Below are 20,720 nucleotides of genomic sequence, written 5' to 3' on the forward strand. Positions count from 1 at the left end.
CCCTCTTATCTCCTTGTATTGGCCCTGGTAGACTCTTAGTTACTGAATGAAGAGCTGCAGGTATTTAGAAGGGGTCAGGTAGGTGTGTTTGTGACTCAGTCCTTCAAGATATTATTTTATTATTTTCCTTTTTGATTGTACATTTCTAACTAAAATGATAATTTTGAATATTATACAGTTTTAATGTTACCTGTATAATCTACAATTTGCTAAAGACAGGAGGCAAAAAAAATTGATATTGAAATGATAAGACTTTGACTATTGTAATCTGAGTTGTTGCAAAAGGGCTCTGCCTCTCACTAAAAATAGGTGGATCTGATAGAGAGAATACAGCAGTACCAAAAGTTCAAATGCATCGTTGAGCTCAAAACCAAAGATGGAAACTCCTCAAGTGCCAGAAATCTAGAGGAAATTTATATTCAAAGAGAGGAACAGGGACAGATTTCAGGTGCTTCAAGAAGTATTATCAGAACGAGGCATAGGCTTTGCTAGTTAGGCACTGGCTTTAGTCCTCATGTCAGCACAGGAGATGAGGCCTAGGCCTGTATATGCAGGCAGGCAGGCACCTGTAGCAGAGATGTTGCTTTCTTTGAGAAATAGTGATTAAGAAAAACTTTCCACCTGCCAAGGAAAACTGAAAGCAACTAGATACCATATCTGCAAAGAGTTGCTCATGAGGAATTGGAAATCCAAACCCAGACCACTTCCCGGTCCGACGACACACTTTTAAATAATAGTAGTATCTCCTCGTTTGTTCTAGAAGTTCCAGTCTGAGAAGTTAAGGTTAAAACTTCTCTGAAGTTGGAGAAATTCACAAAGTCATCATAGACAATACAAACCCTTCTTTTTGGTTTCAGAGACCAGCAATTCAATGTGGGTGCTTACCGTTCTTCAGGGATCTGAGAGCCTTCCAGTCCTCACATGTACAATACAACACAACACAATAAGAATACCTTTTCCAACTGATGGCTTGCAATCCTCTGGGAAAGATCACATCTGTTCATATTTATTATTACTCTTAAAGCATTCAGATTAGTTATTAAAATTTTTTTCCCTTAAGATTTAAAACACAAAACATGCCCCTATAAAGACAATGTCATAATCTAGAAATAGAAACAAAAGCATGAAAAATGGCAAATTGAATAATTCACACTCCCAAATTCTAGATAATAGGTGTATCTAGAATAAATTTTACAATAAGAATATTTTAAGTGTTTAGTAGTTAAAAGAAGCAGAAACCATAAGGTAGGAACAGAATAGTTTGAGAACAAATAGATTTGAAAACATCTAAGAATAACTACATAGTAATTGCAAGATTAGGAAAAAAATAATCTAAGCATGTATTCGAACTAGGTTGTACACAACAGGAGAGAAAATGACTGAATTGGAAATGAAATTAGATAAATCACTCAGAATGCTTCTCTGAGAGATTGAGAGGTTGGAAATATTGAGTGAGGATTAAAGAGATAGATAGTATATGAATTTGATAGGAATATGGGAAATGAAGAGAGACAATGCAGGCTAAGAGCATTTGCAGAACTGAAAAATTCACATGACCGTATTCCATCAAGTTCTAAAATCAATTCCCACCTGCAAATGTTGTAGTAAGACCATAAAGCTTAGCTTTCCCAACTGATGTTTTGCAATATGTATTTGTTTATATATATTATTATCCTTAAAGCAATCAAATAAATTATTTGAAATTTGGTTTTCCTTGAAGATTTAAAGTTTGGGAATATTTAACTAACGACTTCCCTCTTATCTCCTTGTATTGGCCCTGGTAGACTCTTAGTTACTGAATGAAGAGCTGCAGGTAAGACCACATTACAGTGAAGACATAATATCTTAAAAGTGGCCAGAGAGAAAAGATAGATTACAAAGGAATGATAGGTAGATTCACAGTAGACTTGTCATCTGTAATAATGTGAGCTAGAAGACAGTGAGGAACATGAAGGCTACATCTTACATTCAGAAATATGTTTTGATCTGGTCAGGACAGTAATGGATTGGCATTAAGTAGATGACTAGAATGTTTTGCTCATGTAAAAAGATTTGAAGCAATTATGGAAAATGTTAATATTTATTAAATGTAGATGGTTCAGTTCATGGATATTTGGGAGCAACATATAATGACATTCTTCACTATGGGTTCTAGAGTTCATGTACTGGGCTCAAAGATCCTCAAAGCTCTTTACATATAAAATGTGGACCTTGGGCAGTTACATCACTTTGTACCTCAATCTCATCATCTGTAGAATGAGAGAAAAGAAAAACAAACCCACAACTTCATAGAGCTTTTGCAAAGATTGAGTGAATAAGCATTAAGCATAGAAATCATTTAATTGATCCTGGTTCATGGTAAGCACTTACTGAGGGTTATTGTTTTCTCTATATTTTTATGTTTGAAATATTTCTTGTTAAAAAGAGAGTTCAAAGAAATGACAGTTAATGAGTAGTAGAAATATTAAAAAAAACTGCAAATTGTAATCAAGGTAATTTTCACCAAATTATCAATTAAAATCACTGATCAAAATTCTTATATGACACATCAAAAAGTTTTTAGAGCCTCACTATCAAAATTAAAATAGAAAATATCATGAACATTCTAATTTGGTTTCCCGCTTATGACAATAAAGATGGTCCACATGCAGAATGGGTTTTGTGTAGAGGCATACTTGCAAAGAGCTTCTAATTTATTCCCTTATCTTGTCATTTAGAAACAAAACACAGAGATTCTAAAATTAAACCAGTTTTTTATAACATACAAGTACAAGACTTTGAAACAAGTGAAAAAGCAATTTTCTCAAATTTTGGTTCTGACACATAGATAAAATTTAACATACATACTAATGTTTAGCTGTTTTTCTAAGCAAACATATGAGACATTAAAATTTTATTTGTTGATAAATCATGCCTTTTCCTTAGTAGCTATATCACATATAAATAAGAAACTATTGAAGATTTTTACAACCACGGGTGTTAAAGTCAAGCTGGTCTCCTCTGCAAGGTTGGGGAGAATCATTAGCTATGGGTGGATCAATCCCTGCTTCGGTGAAGCCTAAAGTATGCTTCTTAGAATTGATCATGAGAGGAGAAGAAGGCTTCCTCCACTCTCCCCACCTCCCATCTGTGGCTGTCTGGAATTATAGTGGCCACCCTGTAGAGTATTATCTGAAGCCACCAGCTCATTTCTTGGCCCATGTATTTTTTCATCTGTGTCTGTAATGACCTCTCGCTCTCAGTCACAGTGGTAGTTCATGTATTTCTGTTTCAATTGTCTCGAGCATCACCCAAAGTGAATTAGAGGTACAGCTCACGCCACACTGATGTCACAAGTGTGCATCCACATTTGATAAACATTTCACTTCTTTTGGGTCTTGGAATATCATGTAACAAGTTAATTGCATTATTATAGTTTATGGAGACTTTAAGTGAGATTTAAACCATATTAACATATAGTTTTGACATGTTATCTATTAATTTCTTTCTCCATGTTCAATCCTATCTCACTGAAAAGAGCATGTAGGTATCTTTTTCTACTTGAGTTCTTTTGGTTTCTGGAATATGTGATCTGAAGCCCCTGAACTGTTCTAGTACTTTCATTTTATAGATGAAAGCTGAAGCCCAGAGACAGGAAACTAATTCATTGAACCAATATACGTATTTGCTTCCTATGTTGTGTTAGTAGGCACTATGCTAAGTACTAGGATATTGTGATGAATAGAACTAACATGACCTCACCTTCTTGCCACAGTCTAGAGAGAAAAGAGGTCTTAAACAAATAAAGAAAAATAGGTATCTAGTTACAAATTGGGATAAGTATTATGAAAGGGAAAAATATAGTGTGCTGACAGATTTATATTGGGGACCTAGGTAAGACTTCTCTGTAATGATATTTAAGCTAAGATTTGAATTTATTTTAGGAAAAAAATCAATCCAGGCAGAGGGAAATGCATGTGCAAAGATTTGGGTTCTGAAGGGAAGCTTTAGTGAGTCAGGGAGAGAGTAAATTGAGATGATGATGGAATGGTAGGCAGGAGCCAGATGGTGCAAAACTCTCCAGGCCATGCTAAGGGGCTGACATTTTATTGTAAATGAAATGGGAAGCTATTAAAGAGTTTAAGCAGGAGAGTGACATGATCCAATTTATATCTTAAAATATTACCTCTACTGCAGTATGGTTTGGAAGGGAAAAAAGGATAAAAGTGTTAGTGAGAAATGAAGCTGTTGTATAAATCTAACCAGGAGCTGTCACTGGCCTGGACAAAGGTAGTTGTCGTGGGGATGGAAAGAAGTAAACAGTTGGGATCAATCTGAAATTTCCGCGTCCACCTGACCTGCACTTCACACTGCACCCCACTGCTGGAACTTGCCACCGAGTTGAATCTGATCGATGTGCTCTTGGAACTCTCCCCTGTTCTTTTGCAGAAAGTGCTATTACCTCTTCAACTCACTCTGGTTGACTCTGCACATTTTTCTTGGTGGATGCTATAAAAAAGATGATAGAAAAGATCACATTTTACAACAATCACATTTTACCTTCTGGTGATTTAGATTTGTGGCATGTGAGGAATTCCCCTGCCTTGCCAGCTTGGAGGAGCAGGTCTCCTCTGAGACAAAGGACAATTTTAGGATAGGTCCTACTTTGAACAGCAACTCTGATGTCAGGAAACTGTGATGCCACATAATGTGTACTGTTCATTTATTTCTGGTGCCAAAGGATGTGTCTGTGAAAAAGAGGCTTTAAGATGAACTGAGAAAATTTTTCTGTGCCAAGTGAGGATGCCACCATCACACAAGATTTTCTGTATGAATAAAGGCGGCTATACCCCCGCTCCCTTTTTTGCACCAGGAGGTCAAAGGCCATGTCTTCAACTCTACTTTAACATTTGCTGTTTATTCCTGGCCCCTTGCGTAATGGATTTCTACTGGGTTTGTGGGCTGATCACAGTTAAGGAAGAAGAAGGGAGGATCAACTTGTTACATTTCAAGAGACTGCTGATGATTGACAATGAGAAATTTAAAGAGAAGAGGGATCTGGCTTAGACACTTAATGTTTATTAGCTCTGTGATTTAAAGCACGTGACTTAAGCTCTATAAGATTCAGTTTCCTATATATAAAAAAAAAAGGCCCCATGATGGTGGCTGCCTTAAATTATTTCCTTGAGAATTCAGAGATAATCCACATAAAGCATCTGGCCTGTGGAAAACACAGTTGTTACCTGTGAATGACAAATTTGGAGAATTTGCCTACTGTTCCTGCTTCTAACCCTTTTTCCTCCTCCTCTTTAATTCAGCATGAAAGTTAAATCTACTATAGGAGCATGACTTCTTTCTGGTCATACAACACACTCTGATGCATATGCTTAATTCCTTAGAACAGCCTTCAGAAGCAGGTCCTAGTATTCCAACAGTGTCATAAGAAGCAAATTTTGTATTTTGTATATGAATGAAGAAATGAAGTTGCTTTGTAGATACTGTACAGCTAGTTTAGAAGAAGGCCAGAATACCTCTGGGAGGTATGAGATGGCTTTTATTTTAAGGGGTACAGCACAGAAGAATCGTGGTATGTGAGAACCCCAGACTGCAGGAATTAGAAGGTGAGCTGCCATGGGTTTTCCTATTCCTGGTGTTCTTCTTTATCTGCACAATGAACCTGGGTTTAGATCATCCTGGGTGACTTTTCTGGTTCTAAAATCTTAATATTCTAGAATGATATGGTTTGTGCTCCTTATTTGCCAGAGCTTTTTCTTGAGCAGCCTGGCAGGCAGTGTTCATTTCCGGTCTGTTTTCCAGGGTGATAGTCTAAGAAAGACCAGGGAGGTTAAGCAGAGTCAAACTCCCCTTCATAAGCAAACATCTTTATAGTGAAGATATAATTTGGCTTCGTGAAATCTTCTCCCATACCTTCCATGGTATTCTACACTTAAGCAAACCTTTCCTTAGAAGCCTATTGATAGATTTGGATTTAGGGCCAAAGAGGTTGCAGTTTTCTAGAGCTGAGGGAGTCTACTCGTCCTATCATCGACCAAGTGCAGTCAGTCCTCAGGTGGATGCCTTCTCTTCTCTCTCATTGCCACTGCCCACCTATGGTCTTTATTGTATGTGACAGCTCCCTAAGTGGTTTCATGGCCAAAGTCTCACCCCCTCTAATTCACCCTTCTCCATTGCCCCCCAATTTGACTTTCTAAAACACTGCCCTCAGAACTTAGTGTGACTTAAAATCCTACCCTGTTTCCCTATTGCCTACAGCATGTGGTATCTAATGCTTTTCTTGTCTGAAGTGGGTGCAGCAAGCTGATCCTTCAGCATGTAGAAGGCAACCATCTTAATTTCTGTTTATATTTAGTATTCATCTCATTTAAATATTTCAAGTTTGATTAGTTATTTACACATCATTTATGGAGTAGTGCATACATGCAATTTCTAAATAATAAAGATACACAAATGGAGACTTTAGCTTTTATTTTATTTTTGCTAATAGGGATGTATAATTAAGAATTTGGACATTATTGATTTAAAGATTAAGTAAAATTGCTAGCTTTTCTTAAGAAGGCTCAAAAGTCCTGCACCTATATTTTCCTTCTGGAGTTCCTCAGCCACTGTGTGCACCCCTTTATTTTCCTACACCCTGCACACACCCATCTACTTGCCTAGATTTTGCATATGCTCAAAATGTGTTTCCCACTGGGCTTTTGCTCCCGCTGATGCCGCTTAATGCAAAATTTCCCTGCCTGTTCAAGACTAAGTCTAAAATGTTGCCTCATCATCTTGCCCCAGAACTCGACATCCCAGTAAAATTAGCATCTCCATGCTGTGATTACATGGCACTTTGTTGCTTCATGGCAGTGCTTTTCATGCTCACTGCTCAAAAGATGAATTGTGTATGTGTCTCCCTGAATAGGCCGTGGGTGCCTTCAGGCAGGAATTGCATCTTACTCATCTTTGTACCCAGTATGTTGAAGTCAATACATGGTGTTTGAGTTATTTTAAATTTTCATGAACATGTTATAGAGAAGAATCTGAGAGGGAAGGGGCCAATGGTACAAGGAGTAAAATTGGCTCAGTACAAAAAATCCTGTGCTCCTAACTCAGACTGCTTCAGTAAAGACTCTGGAAAAGCATGTATTTTCTTTTCATTTAGCTTTGAGGTAGCATTAAGGTTATGGATTGCCTGTCTCAAGGTCACTTGAGTCCCATTGAAGTGTTAGGCAACTCGTTGTTTGGAGACTGTGTAGCTTATGGAGGATGACACTGTGTGTGTCAGATTGTGTTCAGTGTGTGGGGGTGGGGGGAAGAGGTTGAACATGAAAAAAAGTGCACTGTAGGTTGGAAGCATTATATTTAAACAACTTCCTGGAAAAGAGTAGTTCCTGGTGATAATGAATGAAAGATCATATATATAACTTATTTCCTTCTTTCTTTCCATAAATGAACCCTTCTCCCTACCCTTTGCCTGGCACTGTAGTAGGTACTGGAACAGTGATGAAAGTTCAAGGACCCCAGCCTTGAGGAGCTTATAGTTCAGCACCAGAGAGAGACATGTTAGCAAACAATTGTAACAGAGTCAGAAGTTCTCTCTTGTGCACAAGAAAGCTCTGTGAGGGAGTGATTAATTTTGCCTCAGGGTTTCAGGGAAAGGCTTCTGGAAGAAAGCTGAGCATAGAAGTTTGGAGAGTTCTGAGCACAAGTGGAAGGCAGGAGTTGTGCTTTTCAGGCAGAGGGAACTGCAAAATCAAGTAATTAGAGCAAGGGTTTGGCAAAATTTCTCTATAAAGGATTTGCTGGTAAGTGTTTTAGACTTTGCAGGCTGTAGGACTCTTTTGCAACTACTTTTCTATAATGTTGTAGCACAAAAGTAGCCATGGGCAAAGTGTGAATGAATTGGCATGGCTGCGTTCCAATAAAACTTTGTTTACAAAATTGGCAGTGACCAGCATATAATTTGCCAACCCCTGGTCTAGAAGAAGGATCTTCAGGGAGCCTTTATTCTGATGGTGCCTAATCTTGTCAAGTATTTGGATTACTTTGCATTTACTGTCGCCTGTGCCCAGAAAGCTCTCCTTTATGCTCTTCCTTTAGATTTTCTCAATGGCATACTCCTGTTTATTCGGGTCTCTGTGAAGTCACCATTGAACCTTTCTGTCCACTGCATATGTGCATTCCCCATATGCTCCATCTGTTTTCACCGCTGTGGTTTTCATCACAGCATTACACTAAATCTCTGTTATGTAGACATTGTTTATCTGTTTACTTTCTGTCTTTCCTACTGTAATTGTCACATCTTATTATCTATTCTATTCAGTGGTGTGTTAGAGCTGATTGTGCACCATTCTCCCCAACTCTAAGTCTGTTCTCAATCATGTCAAGTGGTAGTTTTATATCATCCATGGTAGGGATATTTATACTAAAGAAATCAGCCTCAAGGGAAATTTTTTTTTTTTTGAGACCTTGTGCCTAGAAGAAAATCAGCCACAAAGTCTGATGCATAATAAGTACTTGTTTTGGAAAAATATGTGTCATTACTACCTGTTGATTGAGAGAACAGATATGCACTTAACAGACAGCCCTCTTGCAATTATTAGCACTTTACAAGAATTCCCATGGCCTTCACTAGGTCACTACTGAAGATGAAGGAATCAGGACAGAACACTATACTACTCTCTTTATCCCTACAAAACTGATTCTTTTATATCATCACAACATGGCTCTGGTTTTATGCATTCAGTTCCACACTCCTTCCTGTGTGTCCACTGAAGTCTACTGAGTGAATGAGGGGCCTCGGGCTTGCTTGCTTCTCTTTTACTAAACAACATGCATTTTTAATGAATTCCCATAGCTCAGTGTGTTTTAATTTTTTCAGTGTGTTCAAAGCCTTGATAAGTTCTAGCCTCTTTCAAATGTCTTACTATATCCCGTTTATGATCTGTCTGAGACTTTGATTTATGGTATGTAAATAGGCCCTAGTCTATACTTTAGAGCTGTGATTGGTTAGAAATGTATCTGTTTATGAACAACTTCCAACCCTAATAGTCTAATTTTGAAATCTGTATCAGTATGAGGCCCCAGAAGCACTTGACAAGAATCACATTTAACAGCCTCTTCAATCTCAGTTCCTTTAAGTGAGCAACATTAAACCTTAATACTGCAGGCCCATTTGTAAACCCACAGAGACTGATTAAAAAATCCCATCAAATTACTCTGAAATCCACATTTAACATTTACAAAGAACTTTGCATTTTCAGGATGCCTGCTAAACAGTCTTTTAAATTCCCTGTCCTAAGCAGGCACTAAAAAACAGCAAAGTGAGCTTGTATTTTGTCAGCCATCTGGCTTATCCCATAGCTTTTCCAGGACACCTGGGTTGGAGATGACTTTGGATGGTCATGCAGAATACCTTCGCCTTCAGAGACATCCACGTCCTTCATAGCTGTTCTGATCTGTAGCTTTTCTGCTTCTCCCTGTTTGCATTTGTCCAGTGAAAGAAAATTCACTCTTTAAGCAATCTGTACAATTTATAGGAAGTTCTTTTTTATCTTCATCTCTGTAACTTTTACCCAGTAGTTCTATCTCTGCGGAGTTACTCAGATTAAATTGGCTTCTTACTTCTGTCTGATCTCAAGAAAGTGGGGACAGTTCTTACGTCCCCTGAGTCCTCTCTTCTCCAGGCTGCATATCGACTGTTTGTTCAGCCATTCTTCTTTTGACAGGCCTTTGTGCCCTCTTTATTTAGCTACCTTTTCTCTGGACATGTTCTGGTTTTCAGTGTCCTTAAAGTAATTGAATAATGCTGGGGAGTGGCTAGGACCATAGACTTTTAAGTTAGAGCTGCCCCTTCATTTATTCCTTCTGTGACCTTGGGTAAATGGTATACCTTGTTTGATTGCCATCATCTCATCTGAAAATTGAGCAAAAGTATACTTTCAGTTGTTGTGAGTACTAAATAAAACACAGTAAGATAATCAGGTGACTGCCTAGTACAAAGCAGATGAGTTCAAAATATGGTCAGTGCCACTGTAATAAGTATTATTATTCTCTGGGTGTGGCTTCTGTGACAATGTTTGGATCACTATTACATTTTTCATTTTAGATTGTAGTTTACGTGGGGACATTAGACTGGCCTAAGAAAAGCACAATCCAATCCTATGTTAATGCCATGTATATGTGTGTGTGTATACACACGCACACTTGTATGCTTTTTATAATTTTCTATAACCCCATTAATCCAATAACTGATGCACAGCTTGGCATTCTTGCCCTTCCTTTACATTCCTTCCCCTACCTGCCAACCCCCCAACTTATGTGACATATGGATTATATCTTGACTCTTTGGAAAGGAAAGAATGATGATCATTCAGTATATAGGAGAGGAATTCTTGTCCTCATTAATCCATCTGTTCACAGGGTAACCTTAGACAAGACATTTGAGCCTCAGGTCTTTTTTTTTTTTTTTTTTTTTTTAATCTCTGACAATGACGAAAGAAGGTATTTTCATGGAGGAAGGTGTTAGAATCCCAGGCCCTTAGCAGTTCTAAAATTCATTTTCCCCCTGCAATTTAGTATTCATCCTCAAATGTGTGATCAGGTCCCCTCAGCTCTGACTGTCTTCTGGGTTTCCATTGTGTATCTAACTGATTCATAGTGCTACACGAACTAAAGCTGTTTTGCGTGGCTTTGCATTCAAACCTTCTGTTAAAATTGCCATGTCGTCCTCAAGGGAAGCAGTGTTGAACTTGAGTTCCTGTGCTTAATCTTCTTATCCATCCTCTTTGAAAATAACATATCTTAGTTTTGTGGATATAATGATTGTTTTCAATTTACACTAATTTTAGAATGGTTTTAAATTCACAGAAATGTTAAGGATTTCTCATATACCTGACAACCAGTTTCCTATATTAATATTTTATATTATTTTGGTATATTTGTGATAATCAATAAATCAGTGTTGATATTCTGTGATTACCTAAAGTCCACTTTATTCAGATGGCTCTACTTTTATTTTTTCAGCTCCAGGATTCTATTTAGCAGTCATGTCTCTTAAGATTTCTCTTCTTGGCTGTGACACTTTCTCAGACTTTTCTTATTTTTGATGGCAACAGTTTTGAGGCTGCTAGTCAGCTACTTTATAGAATGTCATTTAGTTGAGATTTGTCTGCTGTTTTTCATGATTAGATTGGGATTCTAGGTTTTGGGGAAGAGGATCTTAAAGTGCTGTTCCTATCACATATCCGAAGTATATAGTTTGAGCATGATGGAAAACTATTGATGTTAACACTGATCACCTGGCCCAGGAAGTGTTTTGTCAGATTCTTCCACTGTGAAGTCACCCCACCCGTTTTCATATTGTCCTCTTTGCTCAGAAGTGACTGTGTACATGCAACAGAATTTTATTTTGTGTTCACCTAACTGTCCAAGGCGAGTATTTCTGATGACTGTTGTCTTTTTTCCACCTGTTATTCAAGGGCTCAGTGTTCTTCCTTTTATTGACATCCCTAGGGCTTTGCCATCTAAATCCAGCCAGTGCTAAGGAAAAGAGAATGTGGAGGAGAATGTTTGCTTTTAAATCCTTGGCCTGAAAATGGCACATATCACTTCCACTTACATTCCATATGACACTCATTCATCTGCCAAACCTAACTGCAAGGGAGGCTAGGACATATGGTCCAACTGGATGCCCAGGAAAAAGAGGAAATGGATTTGGGAGGAAAGCTAGTGGTATTTGTCATACTCCTTTAGAGAATAAAATATAAAAAACCAAGCACTACCCCCTATTATTAATAATAGAGCATTACTTCATTAAAAAATGAAAACAAAATGGAACAATGTGATCATAGAATCAAAGAGAGTCCTATAAATTGAAAAAGAAAGCTTAATAAAAAACTTCCCCACTGATCATATTTTTCTTATTTCACTGTTGACCTGTGAACATTTGTGAGAATAAGCCTGTAAGCATTTGAGAACCTCTGCCATATATTATGTTGATACCAGACTGTGCATTATTCCTAGAGTTGGCCATGCTGATTTTGCCTCCATTCATTGTTTGTCTGGAATGCCCTTCCTTTTGTTTCTTTGCCTATAAAAGTGACAGATGATTTGTCTTCACCCAGCCTTGAAACAGAAGTATGTCCTTGCTCCTTGGTGCCATAATGCCACTGTGTATTTAGTCCTCATTTAACAGCTATCCCACACTAGTATTACATATAAATATTTTTCATCCCTACACTGGTGCTCCCTAAGGACAACACAGACTTTATTCGTCTCTTAGATACCAGGCATAGTCTACAAATATAAGCATGTTTTTCAAATGTACACAGAATGCTCAATATGTCAACAAGTGTTCTCATTTTGGAAACACATTTCTTTACAATACAACAATTATAAAAGTGAGTCTTATTTATGATAGCCAGAACTTCATGGAAGGAATCTGTAGTCCATCTTGGAAAGATTGGCAGGTTTGATTGCTGGTAATAAGGGTAATGACCTGTTAGGAAGGCTATGCTGCTTTCTATGTTTGTCAAGCAGATGGGCAGAACTCCTTTGAAATAAACATAGTGCAAAACCTGTGTGTTCATAAATCATCACTTTATTAAAACTCAGACTTGGAACTCATACTCTGAGAGAACTCCACTGCTCTTGGGCAGTGGGGCATGGTATAAATGCTTGATGCTCATTATCCTGAACAGGAGTTAGCAACCTGAATTCACAGGGACCCAACAGGGAGATAGCTTCACCATAGCAAAAGAACTGTTTAATTACAGCTACAGAAAGAGGAGCATAAAAAAAAGCAATCAATTATTTGCAGGTATTAATGACTCAGCTGCTCTGCATCTCTTTACCAAAGAAAATATGACAACTTAGTTACTTTATCAAGATTAGAAATAAAATATGAATTAAAAGACACTTGTCCCTTCCTTCTATCCTTTTATATCTCGTCCTCTTAGCCCAGTGTTTACTTTCAAGACTTTACAAGTTCAAATAATATTTTACTAAAGCATAATTAGGCATTCTGTTCTCAGAATGCTCACTGTGCCTCACTTACATACTTCTTTGAAAAATTAGACTTTAATTAAGATTTATATTTTTAAGGGATTTTCAATTCAGATTATTTTATCTACTTTTAAATTCTCAATGACAATAATTATTATAGAAATTATTTTTCCCACAATGCAGATGGAAAAATTAAACCTTACATGTTAAATGACTTTCTCAGGACCACACAGCAATAGGGGATCAAAGCTGGGTCTCCGACTATATCTAGAGGCAAGTGTGCCAGACCAGCACCTGCTTGCCCACAGTTAGCCCTCACAGCAGAAACACTTGTGTTCTTTTTATCCCCCTCGATTATGTAACCCTTGTAACACAGCCAAACCTTCATAGAAGAGGTGATCTTCAGCTGGACTTGGATTGGTTCGTAGGGTTTGATAGATGGTGATAGGGCTACACACTTGTTTTGTTTTGTTTTGTTTTTCATAATGTGGTTAGCTAGCCACATGCTCCTCTCACTGTCCCTGTTATGTTCGATTGGGTGGGCCTATGGAGGCAGTGATCAGAGATAGAGCCATTCCATAATATCTGCCACCACTCAGAGCAGTGGAGTCTGATGTGCTCAGAGTCAACAGAGACTCATAAAAGGAACTGTGGATCACTAAGTTTACTAGATATTATTTAGAAGGAAATCAACTCATAAATTAAATTGAATTTTTAATTTACAAATATAATACATAATTATTAACCAGAATGTCAAATTTCCTCATGTGTGTAGTAAGTACGTGTGTGTGTGTGTGTGTGGACACTGACTTGTGTAGTACTAGACTCTTCAGCGTCAAAGTAATTGCTGAAGATGACCTCTGTTTTCACATATTTTTCAGGGACATCTCATGGCCATGGGGGTTATACTTTTGCCTTTTTTCCCTCACTTAAGTCATTCTTCTGATCTAACTTGATCAGAATTTCAAAACCCAGGATTTTCTGATGGATAATTGAGTAGAAGAAATTTAGCAGAAATAGAAATCTTCCAAGTCCTGTTGATGACTGCTGGAAGCTTAGGACTTACAGTGACAGTTTGTTCTAAAGAAGTGATTCTGGAATAGGAATGGACCCTTAAACTTGGTGGCACCTTGCGGTCAGACACTGCATGCACCAGGGGAAAAAAAAATTCACATTTTAGCATGCTTCTGCATTTTCCTAATCATAATTAGCTTTTCCTTTTTTACGTATGCTTTACTGCAGCAAATTATTATAGCTTTGCTTTTATTTTTTATTTTTTTTAAGGTTTATTTATTTATTTATACAAGCACTGGGTACAGTCAGAAGTGCGGGAGGGTGAGAGAATTCCCCAGAGCCAGAGCAGGGAGCAGAACAGGCAGACTGACGAAATACACTGCTGAGGGGAGCAGCGGGCGGCAGGAGAGGTCTGTGCGCCATGTGGGCCCCTTTCTGGTGGCGGGGGATCGAACCGGTGCTGCAGAGGCTGAGGGCAGCTTCACAGCCCTGCGCTCAACCGCTGCACCATCAGGGGAGGCCCAGCTTTGCTTTTAGAAGAAAAAAAAAAAAGTAAAGATATATTACTGAAATGTCCCCTTCCCAAACACTTATTTTACTGTGTAAGCTATTGGCATGTATGTATTTACTTAGAGAATGTTTTTGACAATTTGCAAATTTGCATTTTTTTTTAAAAGATTTATGTATTCATGCATACAAGAACCAGGGTATAGGCCAGGGTGAGAGGACCCACCAGAGTCAGAGTTGGGAACAGAACAGGCAGACCAACTGAAATACACTACTGAGGGGAGCAGCGGTGGAGACAGGAGAGGTCCGTGCGTCATGTGGGCATCTTCCTGGCTGGCTGGGATCGAACCCACACTGCAGAGGCTGCAGACAGTTTCACAACGCTGCGTTCAACTGCCTGTTCCACCAGGGAGGCCCCAAATTTGCATTTTTTATGAACAAAATAAAAATTGGAATAATCATTTCATTTTGTTTTGCAGAACCCCAGCTGAAAGGAATTGTGACAAGGTTATTCAGCCAGCAGGGATATTTCCTGCAGATGCACCCAGATGGTACCATTGATGGGACCAAGGACGAAAACAGTGACTACAGTAAGGAATATTAGGTTCTTGCAATTCATTTACAATCAAGTGTATGGCCCAGAGTATCTTAGACTTAAAGCCTGACCGACCACAATTACTTTTAAACTATTTAACTGCTTGTAAGCTAGTATAAATTTTTTTAATCCTTCTTGCTCTGATTCCCTATGTCAAAGGATAGTAAGGGACAGAGTTTTTATACCAAATGGGAAGGTAAGGAGGCGCAAAGGAGTTTCAGTTTGTCAATCAACAAGAATATCCTCTCATTCTATTGTCTATGTTCAGATGATAATAAGTATTCATTGGAACAAAGGAGGACTTCAAGCACAAGATGCTCGAAAATCTTTAATTTTTAATCCTAGAACCAAATAGCAAACACCTTAGAATAATTCTCAATTTTCATAAATTCTAGATGTTCCAAATTACTTTTTAAGGTAAACCATTGAATACATACATATGCATATTATGTTATTTTCTTTTGATTGAAGACAAAGTTTTAAAAGAAAAACATTGAAATAATTAAAATTTATTTTATACAGTATATTTGAATAGAACAGAATAATAAAGATTTGTAGACTTGAAATTTTGTTTATAATTTTTTGAAAAAAATCAAATATTAAAAGATTATTAATAACACCTCTGGCATCATCAAATTGACAAGTTTAATAACTAAACAAAATCATCATGGTGTGACAGAGTACATTTGTGTTTCAGAAAAAAATGGAAACAAATCTTAGAACTAAGAATGTATCTCAGAGCTAAGAAGAGCTAAGAATAGTATCTTTCAATTTCTTAATAATCATATAGAGACATCAAGGGGAAAATTAATATTCTAAAATTATGTAGGGTGTCATATTGTTTTTTAAAGTTTGTCTGGATTCATTGCTAGAATTTCAGTTTTGAATATATAGTAAAAGTTCACTAAATATATGTCCAGTTGAGTTATCTTCTGAGAAATGTGATTTATGTGATCAGAGTGACAATCTTCCAAACTGCATAGGTAACCTAAGATATCTGATATTTTGTGATGAAATATCTTTTAAATTAAAAATGAAGATTTGAGGAAATAGCTATAATCCCTTAAGTGTGAAAATGTTCTTGTCCACCCCTTTCTAAATTAGTTTTTGTTCACTTAATATTACACATTACAAAATACAAATTACAATGAAGAAAAGATCTTATTATGGAGAATTTCATCCCAGTTTTCTTGCTCTTAGTTGTAAAGTAGTTGATTAGCTTATTGTGGTTATTGTTGGCTTGTGTTTGTGTGAATGCATTCTTTAAATGATTCAAGTTTTTAACTCAGCACAGAAGGATAAGGATGCTTTTCTTCCCATGTAGGATTTTCATCTAACTACATCTGTACTTGAATGTAGGTTTAGCAAAGGTACAAGTATAGATGGAAAGAATCAGGGGGACTGTATAGCTGTGTCACTCATACTCCTGGGCTGTGATGTCAGAAGCTTCCCAGGTATTATGTGAAAGTGGTCACCAAACAGAGGCCAGGGAGAGACCAACAAAAGGGGCACATCACTTCTGATTGGTAAGTTATAGTTCTAATGAATAAGGGAATTTACTTATGAGAACTTGCTTTGGGTAGCCTCAAAGCATGTGTTTTTCTGTACCTCTCCCTTCTCTCTACCCCTGCCAAGTTTCAAAACTTTTATGGAGGATTTAACTGTGTCCAGTCATGTATGCAGTCCAGAGAGTGTCAAGGCTTTATCCTTGGAGGAGCCTTTGGGACTGTACATTCCAAGTGGAAGTGGATAAGAAGCCTCCAATTGCTGAGGCTTAAGGCTGTACCTCACATTCCAAGAGTCGAGACTATAATGCACGTTCCAAGGGGAGGGAATGAGAAGCCTCTGATTACCTGGTTCCAGCTCTTCAGTCAGCAGTCCCTCATGTTCTTTTGATTGCCTCCCTCAATGCATACTAATTCTGAGTTATTGATTGATATAAATTTATTTTTGTGTAAGATGAAGTGATTGTAATATTAACATCTATCTATCTATCTCTATATATATACGTACACACATTGATGAAGATAGATTTAATTCTCCAACAAGTCAAATAACCATACTCAGTTCATAGGATGCAACTGTAATCCAGATTCCTGTCCTACAGGTGTGTGACATTTATCATGGGTTGGGGGGGTGGGTAGGAGGTGGAGGCACAAGTGTGGAGTCAATTAACACAAATCCTTCCTTTACTATTTTTAGAAAAATAAGTAAAAGTGCTTTCTCTGCTGATGCTGGTTCAATGTCTAGTGTAAACCCATACCCACACATGAATACACATATTTATACACATTTACTTATAAATGTATAGTAAGCATATATCTACTAGCACAATCACATGATGGATAACACAGATACACTGAGATGATACATTTTAAGTGTTTTTAGAAAATGACTGAATTCACGAAATTAAGATATCTAATTTTTTATGAAGAGAAACTACTGCACACACTTTTTGATTAATTGATATTAAAAATAGTTTAGAAGAACAAAATGTGGAGAATAAGATAAATTCATCTGTGCACTTAAAACCAGTTTCTGGTTTAAAATTTTGTTAAAAATATGAATGAAGGGCCTCCCCTGGTGGCACAGCAGTTGAGCGCTGGGCTGTGAAGCTGCCCTCAGCCTCTGCAGTGCCAGTTCGATCCCCGGCTGCCAGCGAGGGTCCCACATGACGTGACAGACCTCTCCTGCCATGCCTACTGCTCCCCTCAGCAGTGTATTTTGTCAGTCTGCCTGTTCTGTTCCCTACTCTGGCTCTGGTGAATTCTCTCACCCTCCTGTGCTTCTGACTATACCCAGTGCTTGTATAAATAAATAAATAAATCTTTAAAAAAATATATATGAATGCATCTGAGTCCCCACCTGAGTTCTACCTCTAATGGAATTCTGTTTTTTTTAACCAGATATAATAACTACCCTGATTTTTGCATTTTTATTTCCATGAAGTTTTAAAACATATTTTTACATGCATGTATATTAAAATCACTCATAATATTGTGTTTCTTGTTTCAGAACTTTTTGTGAGAGCATGTACTTTTCCTCCCAATATTATGGTTTTGAGATGCATGTATATAGGGTGATACGTTTACTTTATAGTGTTTATATTCATTTTTGTAAAGTATCCCATTGAAGGAATATAACCAAATACATTTATCTATTCTCTTTTTGGTGAATAATTATAATTTCTATTTCAAGTCAATTAAAAACAGTACAATTAAAATATTTCTTATAGTTTTTTTAAAAAACTTTTTTTATTTATGCATGCAAGAGCTGGGGTACAGGCCAGACGTGCAGGGGGGGTGAGAAGATTTACCAGAGACAGAATGGGGAACAGAACAGGCTGACTGACTGAAATACACTGCTGAGGGGAGCAGCGGGCGAGATAGGAGAGGTCTGCTGGGCCATATGGGTAGCTCTCTGGCCAGTCAGTCAGGGATTGAACTCATGCTGCAGAGGCTGAAGATTGCTTCATAGTGTGGTCCTTAACCCCCTGTGCCACCAGGGAGGCCCATTTCTAAATAGATTTTGAAGAGGCCTTCCCTCACCATAAATTCATCAGTGTATTTTTACATAAAATTTTTAAATAAAAAATATAACCTTCCAAAGTTGCATATCTCACCTTGGCATTCTCTATTCTGATACTCCAGTGTTTTTCTACTCATACCTTCTTCAACCCCTGACATATATTTTGTTGCTTTTTTTTTTTTTTTAACTTTTGATCTTCTTCCCAGAGAATGTAGTTTCCATGAGTGAGGAAACTGTTTTGAAGTATCTTGAGGTATCTTTATAACCTTAGGCTGGTCTCTAATGGTTTTATCTAGTGTGTACTTCATGAAAATTGAACAAATGAATAATTGCTTATGTATATGTGCAAAAGTTTCTCCAGGTCTTTGGTTCCTGGACTCAAAGCTATGAGAGTGTGGGTGGGTGTTTCCCTACACCAACAAACACATTTTGGATACCAGCAGAGTATCTAAGAACTCAATTTAGCTTAATTCTGATACTAGTTAATAAAGGATAGTGTTAGATCCCATAGAAAAGACTTGTGTCCTAAGACCACTCTCCTCTTCAAAGGCTAGTTGAAAGTCCAGGCTGTTCTCTGTGCTTCGGACTGATGGATTACAGTTTGGGAGTTCACAGGACCCCTCCCACAGATTTGATTAATTTGCTAGAGTACTTACAAAACTCAGCAAATCCACCTATCACTAGATAATTGGGCTTATTACAAGGATATTATTCAGCCAGGTAGTGTTAGATGCATAAGGGTTGGGGTGCAGAGACTCTATGTTTACTCTGGAGGTTCCATCTTCCCCAAATCTACCATATTTACCAAGTGGGATGCTCTCTGACACCCTTCCTTTTTGGACTTTTATGGAAGCCTCAGTTACATAGGTATGGTTGATTAAATTATTGGCTATTGGCAGTTGAACTCAACCTATAGACCTTTCTCCCCTCCCCTGATAATGTGGAATGGGACTGGAAAATTCCAACACTCCAATCATTTGGTTGGCTCCACTGGTAGCCAACTTCCATCTACAAAAGTCACTACATTCATGTAACATAGAAACTTTTTTCAGTCTCAATACTTAGAAAATTCCAAGGCTTTGGAGCTGTGAACCAGGAAATGTGGGTAAAAAACAAATATGTGTGAGAAATATATTTTCTCATCTGAGCAAACACTGAGATAGATACATAGAGAGAGATAGATATAGGAATAGATATAGATATGGATATAAATATAAACTCCAAATATTTTTAAAATTTGTCTTTTGAAATAATTTTAAACCAGAAAAATTACAAGGTAATACAGGAAATTCTTGTGTACTCATCATCCAATTTTCCCTAATGGTGCTATTATGTAACTATAAGAACAGTACAATTATCAAAGCCAGGACATCAACACCAGTTTTTCCCTGGTTTATTCATATTTCACCAGTTTTGACTAACGTGCTTCTTATTTCACAGAAATCAGATTTTAATTGAAAAGTTTCCAATGAAAATAATTTTACTTATATTATTATGGGTGGGGGTTATAGGTAAAAATATCGGAGAAGGTTTTAAATTCTGCTCAATTTTTTAAATAGAAAATTATAAGACCTAAGATGTTAAAATGCCTTTTTGTCACCACTTTGTGTGGGTAGGAGAAAAAGCATTTAATTGCTTAAAAAAAAATCCTGTTACTATGAGCATCTGTCAGAAATGTGTTTAATTCACTAGATATCATTAGGTCCAACCAACCTTACCATGATATCTTGGATAGAATTGATAAAGACACCTGTTCTTTTGTTCATGGAGAAAAGACTAATTACATGTAATTGACTACAAAAACAAATGGGTTTGTCAGCAGCAACAGATAAGAATCCCTGCAAATGAATGATAACAAAAGATGCAAAGCAGGGTTGGAACATTGGCACAGAAAAAGACAATTGCAGTTTGGAGAGTATTAATAGGAATATTTTACATAAATTTAGAAAGGTAATTATTCTGCTCCACTAGTTACCATAAGAGAAGATATGTTTGAAGAGGTCAAACACGCTGAGGTAAAAATAATTATTATAACCAAATGCATTGTTCTCTTTTCCTCTGAACAAAAAATACTTAGAGCCAGTTGAGT

General features: G+C 37.3%; 1 protein-coding gene across 2 annotated transcripts in view; it reads left to right on the top strand.

Moving 5' to 3' along the window:
- FGF12 (fibroblast growth factor 12) overlaps positions 1 to 20,720 on the top strand; it is a gene marked incomplete at both ends in the record, with an annotated part of 330,544 nt that overhangs the window by 117,570 nt on the left and 192,254 nt on the right. For both annotated transcript variants that reach the window (XM_084231018.1, XM_084231017.1), the window contains one exon: positions 14,988 to 15,098. In XM_084231018.1, the coding sequence (XP_084087144.1) occupies positions 14,988 to 15,098 (111 nt within the window). The remainder of the gene's footprint in view (positions 1 to 14,987; positions 15,099 to 20,720) is intronic.

This window comes from Talpa europaea (genome assembly GCF_964194135.1).
Source record: "Talpa europaea genome assembly, chromosome: 4".
Lineage (NCBI taxonomy): Eukaryota > Metazoa > Chordata > Mammalia > Eulipotyphla > Talpidae > Talpa > Talpa europaea.